The 17,225-nt window shown below is 37.9% G+C and overlaps 1 protein-coding gene across 2 annotated transcripts; it reads left to right on the forward strand.

Moving 5' to 3' along the window:
* The first annotated feature begins 2,326 nt into the window (after positions 1 to 2,326).
* LOC108360132 (glutamate receptor ionotropic, kainate 1-like) lies at positions 2,327 to 11,443 on the forward strand. 2 transcript variants are annotated; one of them, XM_017612319.1, is made up of 4 exons: positions 2,327 to 2,592; positions 7,923 to 8,081; positions 8,175 to 8,333; positions 11,170 to 11,443. In XM_017612319.1, exons 2-4 carry the CDS (start codon positions 7,988 to 7,990, stop codon positions 11,181 to 11,183), a joined length of 267 nt encoding a protein of 88 aa, XP_017467808.1. In that variant the 5' UTR covers positions 2,327 to 2,592; positions 7,923 to 7,987; the 3' UTR covers positions 11,184 to 11,443. The 2 variants fall into 2 exon arrangements, with proteins under 2 accessions (XP_017467808.1, XP_017467816.1); XM_017612327.1 differs by having other exon boundaries at positions 7,965 to 8,081.
* The last annotated feature ends 5,782 nt before the right edge of the window (positions 11,444 to 17,225 follow it).

A 17,225-nucleotide genomic window follows, 5' to 3' on the forward strand; every position in this document is an offset into this window, starting at 1 on the left:
GTCTCCAAGGGTTTCTGACAATTCAAATAACGAACCTAAACCACTGCGCAAACCAAACTAAATGTGTGCATAACAATCACATTTTGTGCGGGAAGTCCCCTTTTTCCATTTAGTAGTCCGTCTATGAGGAGTTCGCGTCCGCTCAACGGAGGTTTTTGTTTGATTTGTTATGAAAAGAAATCTTAATGTCCGTTGATAAGAGATTCGCGTCCGCCCAATAGAGTTTTTGTGTCAATTTTATGCAAAATAACTGTCCGCGTCTGGCCAAGAGAGTGTCCGCTTAAGGGAGAGTAATTTGTTCCGAAATTTATACTTAAAACTTGGTATAGGAAAAAATGTCCGCCCAAAGGAGGTGTCCGTCTAATAGAGGTGTCCGTTAGGAGAGGTTTCACTGTAGTTGAAACTGCAGTTGGACGGGGTTCGCCTTCTTAAGATGAAGTGCGCTATCTCAATCCCCACAAAACTCGGTGCAAACATTGCCTAGAGTCTCACTAAGAAACCAGTTGAAAATTTTTAAAATCACCACGAACCAGGCCCACATATATCGGCAATTTACAGAAATACGAAAAATGCGACAAATTAGTAACTGATTAAACTAATTCACTCAAAATCGGCATATGCAATGACCTCTTAGACGAAAATGATACTAAGAGCCATTTTTGGAAAATGGGCGTAACACCGCCCACTTATGTATGTCTACATATGTGTATCAATTTCTACCAAACTCGGTGTGGTAATTAACCCTGGCGCAAATAAGCAATATGTTGAAAAACTTTTAAAACGATATTTAATACCTGCGCCGGGTATATCATGTTCGGTTTCGCCCGAACTTACATTTCGTTACTTGTTTTGTTTGTTTTTATTTGCTCTACCGTCAACTGTGGAGGGTTAAACATAGCATTGAACCTTAGTACTAGGAATGTTAATCCCGGGATCCCGGACATTTTAAGTTTTAAGGTCTCGAAAATCCCGGGATTCTTGGCAAGTAATCCCGGTATTTTCGGGATTTGTAATTTGCACTGATGGCAATAATAGAAACTCTTTATCTTGGCCAGTATTGCCTATATTTCTTTTTTTACTTAATAATTAATATTTTTTTATAAATGTCTAGCTCATTGTACATATAACACTGCGCGATAGTAAATTTAAAACACAAATATCAATATATTCGCGAAACCATGGTCCAAATATAGTAAAATTACTTTTTAGTTTTTCACTCTGACGTCAGTAATTCAAAAATGATTTAAAAAATTCAGAGAAATGTGCTTAGAGAAGGAGTATGGGTATAAAATTAATGAATATAATTTTAAAATTTTATCCTTGAAATTCCGCAATATTTGTTCGAATTTCATTCTTCTAACTTTGTCAGCTTAAAAATTACCTATTCGTCCTGGTGCATCCAAAAAATTATTTATTTTTTAAATTCAAAAGAAATTTCCCATTGCATTTGTTACCCATACTTTTATTCTACATTGCATTGAATTTTTTAATAATTTTTGGAAATAATCATATCTTTGAAATTACAAAGTCCTTCAAAATAAATCCGATCAGAGAGAAAAAATAAAAATGCCACTTTAAATAAAAAGTAGGTTTCAAACTATGGTACAGTAATTACAGGTATTGTCTTCCTAGAGAGTTTTGCTTCACATCGAAATTCGTGCTCCCTTATTTTCATTTTGACGCAGTTCAATGTTGATTCTTTTACTTTTATTTGGCTTTGCTTTTGGTTGTCGCTCAATTTAATTTTTATAATTTTTCAAAACAAAAGAAAAAACGTTTGAAATTAAGTGAGCCATACAAATTTTGAATATACTTACAAGCAAATTTTTTTTCCGGCTTTTGAATAAGTCTCTGTAAGATGGNGTGAGCCATACAAATTTTGAATTTATTTACAAGCAAATTTTTTTTCCGGCTTTTGCAAATTGAATAAGTCTCTGTAAGATGATTTGTTAAAAAAATACGTGAACAAATATGGTATATGGAAAGAGGGATATTTCCAGCAGTAAACATTTAAGTGTGGGCAACAATGATATTTTTTAAATAAGGCAGATCGGAATATGCGCTCTCTGGGAAGATAATACCTGAAATTAGTGTACCATGGTTTCAAACCCATCTATTTAATATTTATTTCATGGTAGGAGAGCTTCTCAAACAATATAGAGCAATTTTTTCGATTCAAGTTGTTGAAAAGTAATGAATATCTAAATCCCGGGACTAATCCTGGGATCCCGGGATTGTGACAACGCCATCCCGAAAATCCCGGGATCGGAAAAAGCCGAAAAATTAACACCCCTACTTAGTACATTTTATTCAGACAGACATCGGCATTTTTTATTTGCAATTGTATGGCTTGCTTGATTTATTTGGTGTGGACATGTGGGGCGCGAATGACCATTGCTTTGCATAAATGGATTAGTTTGGATTTTTACCTATCGGTCTTTATTTGTGAAAATAGTTCGTTTCTACCTGAATACTTACCGCAAATATTGTCTGGAAGCAAAAGAAGAAATTAATAGTTTTTTAGCTCATATCTGAGGACAAAATTGATGATTTAAGTGATGAGAAGCGCTAATAAATAATGCAAATAATTAAGTACGGAAGGGAGTGATGAATTCGTTTTAAAGCAAAATACAAATGCATATGGCCGACTGAAAAATTTTGTTTGAACAGGAAAAGTGTATCCTAAGGTGTATATAAGGAGCTTGGACTGGCTTTATACAGTTTTGGCTATCACAGAATCGCTGCGAACGTAAATTCGAAATTCGTAGAGAGCCTTCATTAAATCCGTTCGTAATAAAGATTCGTACAAATACTCTGCGACGAGTTTATGCTGTCGGAACAAAATTTAAAATCACTGAATATTTAAAATAATGCGCGAAAAGCTGCATTATTGTTAATAGGAAATATTTAGTATGTAGTATAGGTGACCTTTTGCAAAAAATACTTTAAAAAAACGTTTTTAATCACAAAAAACTCAATTTTTGGAGGTATTTTTAAATTGGTCCAGCTCACGTAAATCTCTATATTTTTGCGAAAACTTTCGGTGAAAGTCCTAAAACATAATAGATTTTAGAATTCCGGTGGAAAAACAGTCCCAATTTTTTTGTATGGGGAGTGATGCAGTCAAATGTACATACATATTCAAATAAGTTTCTATAAGATTCTTTGCTTGAAAAGGTTGTGGAATAAATGTTGTTAACGAAGGGATATTCTGCCGAATTCCGCAATAAAATATGCGTTTTTCTAAACTTTAGTCCTGCAATTGCTACGCCCATTTCTAGGGGCTTGCCGCCTTAGAGATAAATCTTGTCACACAAATAATATTTCTGGGGAGTATTCTAGCGGAATCCGCAATAAAATTTGAATTTTTGCAAAAACTCGATTTTCACACCTTGCTGTAAATGCTATCGAAAACAAATTTCAAAATAAACGATCTCTCCATAAAAAAAAAAAACATTTTAAAAATAGTTCTTGAAACACGCCCAATTTTTTTACCCCATTTTTTTTATATAGAATTAAACAAGGATTACGATGGTGCAATTTTAAATCCCTAGTTTACTGGTCTTCACTATGCAAATCAACTTCAAAAAGTTCAACTGTTAATTGTAAGCTTTAGGACAATCATGACCATCCTATATTAGAAATGGTAAGCCCGTTTCTTAAGCTTTAAAACGACATTGTGATGAGTCTCTACGATGAGCAGAACCCGAGATATAACGATTTGAAGAAGTACATGATTAGTCAGAATCACGAAAAAATCCAAATTTTGACAGATCATATCTCCGAAGAAAAAAATAAAAAAAAAATTTCCTCGAATACGTGTTAGCTTATTTCTCTATCGGCAGAGCTATTTTAATTCTCTTTATCTAATTGCCTTCACATTAATTTAAAAGTCATTTAAGCTGGCGGATATTCCCAATTTACTTTTACTCAAATTGTATGTTTAATTTCCATGCTTTGCAGACCCTACTTCAATGCTTCCGGGCGTTTTATCCTGCGAAAACCAGGCGTCAGCAGCATCTTAACAGAGATGGTTTGACACTCTTTATGAACCTCGTTTTATACATTTCTGTCCATTTGATTCCTTTTGAGACAATTTAAAACATAAGTCAATTGCTGTTTTAAGTGTTTTTCAGTCAGTATAGATTTTTAACTCGTGCTTGAGGTCAGTGTTGCCGTTGAGAATTTTCAGAAAGTCGCAAAAAGGGGTCATTGACGAAAAAAAGGGTCACCATACTATTTTTGCTTTTCTTTACTAGTAAGAAAATAAATCTGTAGAATTTAAAAAGAAAATAGCGGGACAAGCTTTGCATAAAACAGGGTTGCAAATACTTACAGGAGGAAATATTTTTTAATAGCATGGTTCTGTTAACATTTCCTAAAAAAGTCGGGTCAAAGTATTGGCGCTTAAAAAGGGTCAAATTGCCCATTTAGTCGCACAACGGCAACTCTGCTTGAGGTTTGCACACCCTTTCGAATAATGTTTATATGGACACAGCTAAATTTTTGGTTAATTTCACATTAGCTGATCTTGGGGACATTTCATAGTTTCTATAGAGGCGCCAGATGGTGCCCCGTTTGGGATCATCGTTTATATTCTAAAAGCTCTAGTTTCTAGTTCGAATCGAAAATAAGTTATTTTTGAACACCTAATTCTTTTATAGTACCAATAGCTCGATTTCGAACAAATTTACTATCGATTCGAACGCTCTCTTTTGATATAATTTTTTGTCTGCTGGAATTCACTACAAAAACTGAAATTAGAACGCGTGTACAGGGCTGCCCTTATTGGAATTAGCGGGTACCCCGGAGAGAGTTTGGCGAATACGAAACTGATTCAAAGTAAAATGTCCCACTGTAAAGTCTTTATTTGTTAAAGTACGTTCCCACAAGCCCCAAATTTCACAATTTGGGCACCATTCTCAATTTCAGCTTGAAATTGTAATATGATTCTCAATTTGGCTATCTAAAAAATGCCAGTTTAAATTGTGTACAAGTCTTAAATTGGGTCAAATTGAGAAAATAAATTATAAATTTTGTCGTTACAACTCAGAATTTTTATAATTGTGAGTGATTTATATGTCTAAATACTGTTTATGTATTTATAGATAAATAAAAAAAAAAATAAATAAAAATAACAGAGCAAAAAATTTTTAAAACATTTAAAGCCAAAAGATTAAAGAAAGTATAGGCCCAGAAAATAAGGAGCAGGGTGTCATCAAGTTGTGACAAGAATAGCCACATTTTCCAAGAAGTGGCTGCCCAGCTTAAAGTACGTTTCCACGAGCTCCAAATTGCGCAATTTTGACACCATTCATCTCCTTTTTCCTGACATTGCTTTTTTTCCAGAAACTATTCGAACGATGCATTTATACCAGGGTTGTTGCGAATATTCGCATTCGCATTCGCAACCGCGGAGCTTCGCATTGGTTTTATTATTTGCATTCGCTTTCGCATTCGGAATAATCAGTGCGGAGCTTTTGCGAATGCGAATGTTGTGCAAGTGCACCGACAAAACGTACATATATCTGGCAAACAAAATGATAAATTGTAGCCAATATTTTTTGTCTGTAGAGATGCGACGGTAGGCCGCACATGGGAGTATATGTGTAACAAAACTGGTCAAATGTCATATTTATCAACTTTGATAAAAGTGTAAACATATTATTTCATAAGCTATATAACCGGGCTATCCATGGGCAGTCAAACCAGTTTCCACTTCTACTTGACCTTTGACATACGTCAAAGATAACATTGTCCCTTTAATAATATTTTTTATTTTTTTTTGTTTTCTCTGCTTTAAATAGCTTGGTTTCTTTCTTTAATGTGATTTTTTTGGACAATTCTTAAAAAAAAGCTGCTAGATATAATAGAAGACAGTTTGCACTATAATTTTAAACCAAATTTTCATGATTTCCTTTTGTAGTTAGAAATATTCGCTTCAATCATTTCAAATGGGGAATTTATTTTTAGCAAAAATTTCAAAAACAGTAATTTTGTTTACTTTTTCGGCAATATTTATTTCATATATACAGCATGGCGACGATTAACTGTTACCCAGGTTTTTTTTGAGAATTAAAAGGGTCCTTTAAGGATTTTGCGATAAAAGTATTTTATTGTTAATTTTCCACAGATTTTACTTTAGTTGTATGTATAATTTAGTTTTTAAATTTTAATCCCTATTTACATTTGCCAGAAATGTAAACTTTGGGAGAAAAATTCATTTGGCACGCCAGTCTTTTTCAGGTGTATGTTTTCTTAGGCTTTGTCTGTATAAAAAAAGTCAAAAAAAGAAGAAACTGTATAGGGTTGGTCGAATGAATGGCCGTCCTAGTCACCAGTTCTGAGTCTATTCGATTTTTGAGTATGAGGCCTTATGTTGGACAGGAGGGGGAGTATAAGGGACTCAAAACGGAGAAAATTAGCATGGGGTTACAGAAGATATGGAATAAATTAACGGACGAAACCCGCGTGCCAATTAACTTTTCTCTAAAAGTTTACACTGCTGGCAAATTTAAATAAGGATTAAAATTTAAAAACTAATTAATATAACTAAAGTAAAATCTGTGGAAAATTAGCAATAAAATACTTTTTTCGCAACATCTATAAAGGCCCCTTTTATTTCTCAAAAAAAACCTGGGTAACAGTTATTCGTCATCACGCTGTACATTGGATCTTTAGCTAAAAACTTTTGTGGTAAGACTGTCCCCCTACGCATGCCTTCTTTACTATTTAAAGTCGAAAGAATAAGCTCCTTCAAAAGGGATTTCCAGCAAAAGTTTTCAACGACTGGTTATAAAGAGAATCAATGCTAAAGAAATTAAAAAGTTATAGGTCTGACCTTTAATTAGATAAGAATTACGTAACTATCTGAGACCATCATTATCCGTGATTCCAATAATTCAAATGCTTATAAAAAAATGGGGTGGTTTTAAAAAAAATAAGAATATTCTGATCCGATTCGGCTGGCAGCCACAACTTTTAAAACAGAATTTTGTTCGAAATTCTCATTCCTGGAAAATAATAATTTATTTTCCGTATCCACCTATTTAGCTCGCTTTAAGCTCAAGTTTTTCACACCAGTCGTAAAAGCAAGTATTAAAAATTAATTACAAAAACTAAAATCGAAAAATGCTGATAACGTTACAGGTTCCCCAAATTCTGAAACAGCCAAAGGAATGAAAATGAAGAATTGTTTTTAGAAAGCTTTAGAAAAACCTGATGCATCTGGTTTGGCTTGAAAGCGGTGTTTAAACAACGGCGAGGTCGTTATGCTAAATTCTTCAAGTGAAGATGAAAGTCAGGAGGATACATCCGACATTTTCAGCCCCGATACAATTCTCATTACTCTTTATTAAATATAATGTTCCAATTTTTGAATTCAATTACTAAATAAAATAAAGATTATTAAAAATTACTAACTTTTAAATAACTTAGTTTACTTAATGTACTTACATACTTACATATCTTAAAAATATTTGACATCCGCATCCGCATTCGCATCCGCGGTTGTCTGAAATTCCACATTCGCAACATCCCTATGTTATGCTTACATATATGTATGGATGGAGCCGTTTTGTTTGGCTAATTAATTTATTTGACATTTTTGAAATTATGCGCTAAAAGTGTACGCAGAGCTTTTATTTACCTCTCGGCAAAAGCTGGAGCAAATTCTTGTTATAATTTGTTAAGAAAATCTAAGGTAAAATCTGTAACTGGTTCAGTTTCTTTTACTTCGCAGTTCTTAAAATAGTACAAAATGGCAAGACTATGTCAACAAAAACCTCATCTTTCTCCTTTTCACAACGATTGTAAACAACTAATATTTACAATTTCAAATTGAAATTGACAATTGAAATTGCCCAATTTTGAGCTCGTGAAAACGAACCTTTACTATAGAGTATATAGAGTTGACTACTTAGGGTATACTGACATTAATAACAAAAACCACACTAAAATTCAAGACAGCGCTCATGAAACTTTCATAATGATTTTTTATTTGAGACGAATTCAATACACTTTCATGGCTATTTTGGCCTTATATGGAGGTTCTTCAACACTGCCACCAGTCATACGTATCGGTGAGTATAGCTGATCACATACGCATCTATACATAAATACGTATGTATGCACATATTTTCTAAACGATTTATATATGAATATTATATCTGTAGGTGCTATATCTTCCGGCAAGCACAATGGCCCAACCGACCTGGCATTCAAGTACGCGATTAATAGCATTAATCAGGATAAAAGTTTGCTGCCGGAGACGAAACTTACGTTTGATTTGCAGCATGTGGCCAAAGATGACTCATTTCATGCCTGTCAAAAAGGTACTAAAAACAATAAATAGAATGCCTATACTTTTCACAAAGAAATTAAATGGCCAAGAATTTCATATTAAATGTGGAACAGCCATTTCAGGGTGTCAACCAAATTGTATCCAAATGGTTATTTCCATAAGTGGAAGTGGAATCCTAAGTGGTTGAATTTTCCACTTTTTGGTCACAAAATAATCATTTGGTATGTAATTATTTGTACAAATTGTTCTCAAATTCTTGGCTTAGGAGAACCATAGTAAATTTAAAAGAAAATTTTTCCGTCCACAATTATAACCCCTTAACGGCAACCAAAATGAGTCCTTTTGACTTTTATTTTAAAGAAGTTCGATGTCGGCTCATTAAAAGTGGCATTGCTAAAATATTTTAAAATACTTGTTAACGCTTAATATCGCTCGCGGGTTTAATAAATGTTTAAAAGCGGATTCCTTTCGATAAGAAAAAAAACCCAAACACGTTCGATTATGTCAAATCCATTTATTAGAGAGAAAAAAACGAAGTTAGCTTTAACAGCAAGGATGTCAGAGTTACCAGGAGTAGTTTATACTAAACAAGTATATAAGAGATGCCAGATAGGCGCGAACATTCCGGCCGCTTTGAACGACTGTTCAAATTTTACAATTTCAATTCAAGTTGTTTCAAATACATAAATCATATGGAAAAAATGTCGTTCTTTGTTGGTAGTAACGATAACTTAGCGACAGGTCTCAATAGTTCCCCTTCGGATGTTTTTAAATTTATGACTCGAACACGGTCATCTGAGGCCGGATGGATGCTAAGTACGCGACCACGTTTGAATTTAGTGGGTGGCGCGTTACTGCCACGTACAACTACTACGTCGTCTTTCTGAAAATTCGGTGTTGAGCGTAACCACTTTGAGGGTTGTTGAAGTCTGACAAGGTATTCGTCCCACCAGCATTTCCAGAAATACTGTCGGATTGATGCGATTAATTGCCAACGTTGAAAAATAGTTCCTTTAAAGACTTCAACGTCAGGGTCGGGAAACCCTTAAGTGGTTCGCCGACTATGAAGTGCCCTGGTGTGAGGACTTCCAAGTCGTTTACTTCGGTAGTAATGCAGCAAATAGGACACGAATTTACGCAGGCTTCGACCTTAGTTAATACTGTTGCAAACTCTTCGTAAGTTAAAAGCGCCGGGCCCAGTGCTCGTTTGAGGTGGTACTTAACGCGCTTTATACCAGACTCCCAAAAGCCACCCATGTGTGGGGCGCTCGGGAGGTTGAAATGCCCGGTCGTTTGAGCGTCGGTGAAATATGATGACACTTTGTCGTCATTGATGCAGCGTTCGTATGCGATCCGCAGCTAGGGACACGATATCGAACCGAAAGTATCGATATGGTACTCATATAAAGCATCGCTTTAAAAATATCGGGTACCCATCAATATCGGAATAAAAGGACTCGATGTTCCAGATATCGATAAAAATTTATCTGAATATAGGTCTCGCATATAGGCCGCTGTGGTGCAGTGGGTAAAAGTGCGCAAGCCTTGAAAATGAAAAACAGCTTGTCATAAAATACAATCGCCGTTCAGAGTCAACACAAAACTGAAGGAACCTCCTTTGTGCCACAACATTAAGGCGCACGCGACGAATCGGAGGAGAAGTTCGGCCAAACAATAACATATTGTGTAAGCGCCGGACTTTTTTATTATTTCAAAACGTAGAGATTGAGGTGTTGACTTAAAACACCGAGGCCGTGGGTTCAAATCCCATTTNAATTTAAGTTGCAACTTTATTAGTTTCGACTTAGTGGCTGGACTATGAATACGCGCCAATGTTATTAACAGCTCAACGTAATATTACCGGCGAGAGTTTTTCTACGCACGCACGCAAGTTTTTCTCATTTGATAAACCGAAATCAATTTGCGTGCGTGATTTCTAAGGTTGCAAACAGAGTGGAAGCGAAGCCGAAGACGAAGATGAAGACGAAGCCGAAGACGAATTGCTTGCGTTGCGGGCAAGCTGGCGAGTGTACATAGTTGAAGATGAATGATATGAAGATCTGTTTCTAAATAAAACCCTTTTTTTAGATAAAATCAAAAGAAAATAAAAAAAAACGGCAATTCATGAAATAATTTGTTTAAATAGGACAACTTTTGGAGAATTTCGCCACTTCTATTATGTGTTACGGCAAGACGGACAGACAAGAATGCCAATTAATACGTTTGATTACATTTTGCCAAAAATTTAGCCAATTTCTTAAAAAACGCGTTTTTTCACAATTGCAAACAGTTAAATAAATTGTAAACAACTCATCACAGCAAGCGATTCGTCTTTGAAAACAGTACCGCAACATCTTCATCTTCGTCTCCGTCTTTGCTTGCACTGTGATCACTTTCATATGTTTACTACTGCACTGTTTTTCGTCTTCGGCTTCGTCTTCATCTTCGTCTTCGGCTTCGCTTCCACTCTGTTTGCAACCTTAGAAATCACGCACGCAAATTGATTTCGGTTTATCAAATGAGAAAAACTTGCGTGCGTGCGTAGAAAAACTCTCGCCGGTAATATTAGGTTGAGCTGTTAATAACATTGGCGCGTATTCATAGTCCAGCCACTAAGTCGAAACTAAAAAAGTTGCAACTTAAATTTAAGTACCAACTTAAAATTCATTTCTTTTAGACTTCTTCTAAGTAGTTTTAACTTAGTTTTACGATATTGCAAAACGAGCGTGAAAATGTATCGATTTTTCTTTACTATATTTTGGAGAAATTACATTTTTATTAAATAATGTCAAGTTTGATCATCCGTTTATGTAATTTTTACTTTCATGCAAAATAATAAGGTATAAGTTTCTTGTTAATTATTTCAGAACTACCGCAATGATGTGAAGTAGATGTTTATCGAAAGCATGCTGTGAAATATACAAACACATACCTAAATGTTATGCACTAATTTGCTTTATAAGAACAAGCTTGAAATTGACTTATTATTTGAGCATTTATATATGTAAAACATTCTAATTATAAAATTGTGAAGCAGCCTTATTCGAATTGTAATACGCATTTAATTTCGTCTTCCTATTCAAATGGATCACTCTTTGTAAATTTCAACTGGAGATCATTCAATATTATCAAAATCACGCTCTGCCAACATTATTTTTACATATTTCGTATTTTTTTCCTTAATTTAATAGAATACTTCTTCCTAGTTACGACTTAATTGCAGCTGCAGCCGAAACTAAATTTTAAGTTAGTACTTAGCCAGAAAAGTCGAAACTAAGGCGACTATGAAGAGCTTTAGTTGTAACTTAAGATAGTTTCGACTTAGTTGTGAACTAAATATGACTATGAATATGCGCCATTATTCTTGTAATGTGAGTTTATGACATCCGATGCGATACTAGGGTTCTGGTACTCGACCCCAAAAAATATCGTTTTAAAACTATCGAGTAGAAAATATCGGTATCGAATGCCAAAAGTATCGATATGGTATCGTATCGTATCGAAATTCGTGTCCCTATCCGCAGCTCCTTCTCAGTACCCACGAAGTTAGTGCCGTTTTCGGAGTAAATATGCTGACAGTGGCCTCTTCTGTTGGCAAAACCTTTAAAAGCGGCAATAAAGGTGATTGAGGGGAGGTCCCTAGTCAGCCCGAGATGCATTGCACTAGTACTCATACATATAAACGAGCAGATGTATGCATGGGCGTAGCCAGGTAGGGGAGGGGGCTGCTCGAGCCGCTCCCCCCCTAACTTTAAAATTTTCCTTATATATATATAAATTAGTACCCTGAAATGCCAGCTTAATAGGGTCGAGCCAACCCCCCCACCCTAAATTTCATTCTGGCTACGCCGATGGATGTATGCCTTGGTAAATATCAAGGCATAAGGGCCAGCAAAATCGGCCGCACTATGCAGGAAACAACGCGTAGAGATGACGCGGCTTGCGGGTAAATCAGACATGAGTTGATGTATTGGCTAGCAGCTCAGTCGTCTGCACCGCGTACAATGGCGATATACCCCACGCACAAGGATTCAAATACCGGGTACCCAAACCGTTAGGTGTATCTCAGCAGCAAATACCTTAGCAAGCGGCGATTCCTTGTCATCGTCTGAAAGCACGGCGTTTTTGATGCGGCCTCCTACACGTATAATACAATTTGAATGTAGAAACGGTTGCAACCGGGCTAGGCTGCATCGCATCGGTACAGGTTTGTTTAACCTGCAATTATAAACTTCTTGTTCGAAACAATTAAACTGGGTATACTTTACCAATGCTACTCCGGCACTTCGTATTTCGGCACAAGTTAAACAGCCCATGTTTAGTGCTTCTGAACCAGACTGTGAAGCTGTGATGCCTGTGTTGTTGGCGAAGCGCAATAGCTAAGCGGTTATATGTTTAAGTTTGTGAAATGAATGATATTTGGTCAACAGGTCCCATTCGTCAGCGGTTTGAATTAGATGCGCAAAGGTTTTCTTTGATTTTAACTCGAGCTCTGTGTTGTGTTTTTGCGCGGATATCAGCCGACAATTGTTGCCCTCCCATAGCCAAGGTGGCCCATGCCACTACAAGGGATGCGCAAGAAGCTGTGATGGTGTAATACCTCTCGATTCGCAATCAGCGGGATTGTTCTCTGAGGCGACATGCCTCCAATGTGATGCCGGTGAAACTTCCTGTACCTCGGCGACGTGATTGGCAACAAACACATCCCAGCAACTTGCATTGCTTTGTAGCCACGCCAACACAACCATGGAGTCCGTCCGTGCGTACAACTTGCCCATTGAGTGGTTCAAACTTGACTGGACTTTCCGCACCAGCTTAGCACGTAAACCTGCCGGTACATCTTTTCGACGTCTGCAATTATATCAAAGCCTTTAGTACGAAAGCGAGTCAGAACAGAGATGAGGTCTTGCTGCAACTGCGGGTATACCATGACAGCGTCGTTTAAAGAGTTACCTGACGATGTCATCATAGGTGCGTTGAACAGGACTCTGAGTTTAGTCGTTTCGCTTGTTTCCTTTAATACCGCATGGCATGTAATATACATACGCTTGTTGTTGCTGGCTCGGCTAACTCTATGCGGCCCATGTCAATAAGTTCTTGCATAAACTTACTGTACTCCTGGCGAAGGTGTTTGTTAGCGGCAAATCTTTATTCCATGCGGAGTAAGGCTCGAACGGCTGCGGTTCTCGACTAACCGATCAGGATGTCTGTCTTTAATGGTTAACGCACAGTGTAACGACCGTCTTCTGCCCGTTCGGTTGTTTCAACGAAGAGGTTTTCGCAAAATGATTATTCTGGTGTATAAAACCTTCGAGGGGGCAACTCTTAGAGTTCCAAAAATTTGTTTATAAGTTGGGCTAACTGCGTATCGCAATGTAAAGTCGATATTGTCAAAGGTGGGCGTTGCAAATTAGTCGCGTTCCCAAACAGTACCCAACCGAACGCGGTATTTTGTGCTATTGGGGTAAACTGTTCACCTTTACGCAGACCACTGAGTAGGATTTTTCCATTTCGTCCATGCTGATTAAAAAGTCTACTGGACCAGGCTTTGAGAAATGTAAATCAGCTAGTGGTAAGTCGGTGAGATGCGGCCATGAGGACGTCGGTACAGGGGTGGTGGGGATATTGTTAGTAATTGTCAATAAGATAAGTGCACTCACTTGAAATTTGGTATCTAGATTTCGCGGCGATATGCACATTACAACCTCACCTCACGACCTTCTTATAGTGACGTAAGCGGATGATGGTGTTCTGGGGATGCGTATGCGTTGGACGCACGCCTCGGTGACGAATGAAGCACGCGAGCCGTTGTCAAGCAGAGATCGGGAGGTTTGCCAACGACCAGCGTAGCCTTAAACCACAATCTCAGCGGTTGTCATCAAAATTACATGAACTGCTAGCGGGCGTTGCTGTTTGGTCGGTGAAGTTTGCATGAAGTAACGTGTGGTGGCGAAGATGCCGAGTCGAGTTGGCTTAAATGCGGGCATGCGAAGATTTTATGCCCACCGTTGCAAGGAGTATAATGCAACACTTTTGTAGCGGCCGATGTATGGTCCCGTGTTTCCGACTGACTGCATGTCGTGTGAAGAACGTTCTTTTTGTATTAGCGCTTACTTGTGGCACCATCTCTAATGAGCGTGCACGAGTTTCGAGAAACTCTCGAAGAGCGGTGAAGGATGGTAGATCATCTACCACACGCAATAGCTCCCATTTCTTGCGGGTTTCGTATGCTAACTTGGATACGGTTAAATGAATGATCCAATCGTCCCAAAACGCCAACAACGCCAGCGCGCCAACATGCTGAAGGATAGCATTTAATACCACCATCACTCGCATGACTTTGTACTTCGCGGTCAATAAGTCCCAAGCCTCATTATAATTGCTGTCACACGCCGCCAAGATATTCACCAAATCTAATGCTTCTCCTTTCACAAACAATTCCGCAGATAATGCAATTTTTGTCCGTCCGAAAAATTCGCATTCGCATTAACGAGTGGGCAAAACCATCGTGAAAAGACAACCATTGATTGGGGTCGCCATTAAACGATGGCAACTGCAGTTTAGGAAGTGGCCCTGGAGCAGGCGCTACCTTTACGGAAGTTTGATGCGATAACTGCTTTTGAGCTGATAATAGGCGTTTTAAATTAGCCTTGGCGATGCTATACCACTCCTCTTCGTGTATGCGTGCCTGCTCCTCCATGGAAGCGTTCCCATTCTCACGCGATAGCTCCACTTCCTGCTGTGCTTCGCAAAAGCGAGACCATTTCTCTTCAAGCGTCAGCCTTCTAAGCATAGGTTTTAAGGTTTTATCGAGCGTATTGTGTGAAATACTGAAGCCCACCGTCAATGAACTGATTGGGCCTTATCAGTGTGGCTTTAGGCCTGGCAATTCCACCATAGACCACAATACGCCAAATCTTCGAAAAAAACCGCGAAACCGCGAGCCGCTTTGACAGTACTAAAAGGAGTTGCCTATTCGTCGCTATGTCTGAATTTGGCATCCCCTCAAAACTCATACGGCTGTGTAAAATGACGTTGAGCAATGCCACCAGCTCCGCCAGAAATGGGAAATACCTCTCCGAGCCGTTCACCACTAAACGGCGTTTCAGAGAGGGTGACTCCCTTTCATGTGACTTCTTTAATTTGATGTTGGAGAAGATGATAGGAGCTGCAGAACTGAACCGCTTAAGAACAATTTACTACAAGAGCGTGCAATTGCTGGCTTGTGCCGCTGATATCCAAATCATCGGTAACAAAAACCTCGAAGCCTGTTCTGCCTTTTCCAAGTTGGATAAGGAAGCAAAGCGAATGGGTGTGGTGATAAACGAAGACAATACGAAGTATCTCCTGTTAACAAACAAACAGTCAGCACATTTGCGCCTTGGCACCCACGTCACTGTTGACAGTTATAATTTGGAGAATGTAGAGAATTTCGTTTATTTGGGAACCAGCATTAACACCGATAATAATGTCAGCATGGAAATCCAGTGCAAAATCACTCTTGCCAACGAGTACTACTTTGTACTGAGTAGGCATTTCAGGAGTAAAGACCTCTCTCGACGTACGAAAACCACACTCCATAAGTCACTCATCATGCCCGCGCTGGTATATGGCGCAGAAGCATGGACAATGACACCATCCAATGAAGCGGCTCTTGGAGTATTCGAGAGAAAGATTTTGATATGGGCTTTACAACGACGTGGACATAGTGCAGCGAATTAAAACACAGCGGCTCCGCTGGCTTGGCCATGTCGTTCGAATGGACACCGACGCTCCAGCTCTGAAAGCATTCAACTCGGAACCCACTGGTGGTAGCAGAGGAAGAGGAAGGCCCCCACTGCGATGGAAAGACCAGGTGGAGAAGGACTTGGCTTCACTTGGCATTTCCAATTGGCGTCAGGTTGCACGACTGGCGTGCTTTGTTGAACTCACCTAAAATCGCTAAGCGGTTACAGCGCCAAATAAGAAGATGGAGAAGTAGCTTTTGATTACGTTTAACGCGGAGTCACGGATTTTAAGAGATGACATGTTGCAAATGTCAGCGCGGAATAAATTTAGCAAATATTTGCGGGTTTATGTTCGATTATGTCAAATCCATTTATTAGAGAGAAAAAAAAATAGTTATCTCTGACAGCGTTACCAGAAGTAGTTTATACTAAACAAGTACATAAGAGAAGCTGGATAGGCGCGAACAATACCCTCTGATTAAATCTTGGTGCGCTATAAGTCTCTATCTAAATATGGGGTAGGGTCATTATGGGGGTGTATTCAAACTAAGAAATAAAATGTGAATTGAATTGTCAACTTGAGAGAGCTACGGTAAATAATGGTAACCCTTTAGCTCCTCCCATGTTGAATACTTTGTGCCCTTATTTGAAAAAAAAGCTTACTAAAAATAGTAGTTAGAAGGTTATCCTTTTCCCCCAAAATGTCAATATGAAAATTTAATTTACAGCGTGGCGACGAATAACTGTTACCCAGGTTTTTTTGAGAAATAAAAGTGTCCTTTATAGGTTTTCCGAAAAAGGTATTTTATTGTTAATTTTCCACAGATTTTACTTTAGTTGTATTAATTACTTTTTAAATTTTAATCCTTATTTACATTTGCCAGCAGTGTAAACTTTGAGAGAAAAGTTAATTTGGCATGCAGGTCTTCGTCAGTTAATTTATTCCATATCTTCTGTAACCATAGGCTAATTTTCCCCATTTTGAGTCCCTTATACTCCCTCTTTTGTCCAACATAAGGCCTCATACTCAAAAATCGAATAGACTCGGAACTGGTGACTAGGAAGGCCATTCATTCGACCAACCTTATACAGTTTTTATCTTTTTGTACTTTTTTTATACAAAGCCTAAGAAAAAATACACCTGAAAAAGACTTCCGTGCCAAATGAACTTTTCTCTCAAAGTTTACACTGCTAGA

This window comes from Rhagoletis zephyria, unplaced genomic scaffold (genome assembly GCF_001687245.7).
Source record: "Rhagoletis zephyria isolate East Lansing unplaced genomic scaffold, Rhagoletis_zephyria_1.1 Rzeph_scaffold_00014, whole genome shotgun sequence".
Classification (NCBI taxonomy): Eukaryota; Metazoa; Arthropoda; class Insecta; order Diptera; family Tephritidae; genus Rhagoletis; species Rhagoletis zephyria.

Excerpts from the sequence above, each read along its gene's own strand:
- LOC108360132 (XM_017612319.1), top strand. The coding sequence starts at position 7,988 with ATGATTTTTTATTTGAGACGAATTCAATACACTTTCATGGCTATTTTG. Across the intron at positions 8,082-8,174 it reads GCCACCAGTCATACGTATCG|GTGCTATATCTTCCGGCAAG; the intron begins GTGAGTATAGCT and ends TTATATCTGTAG.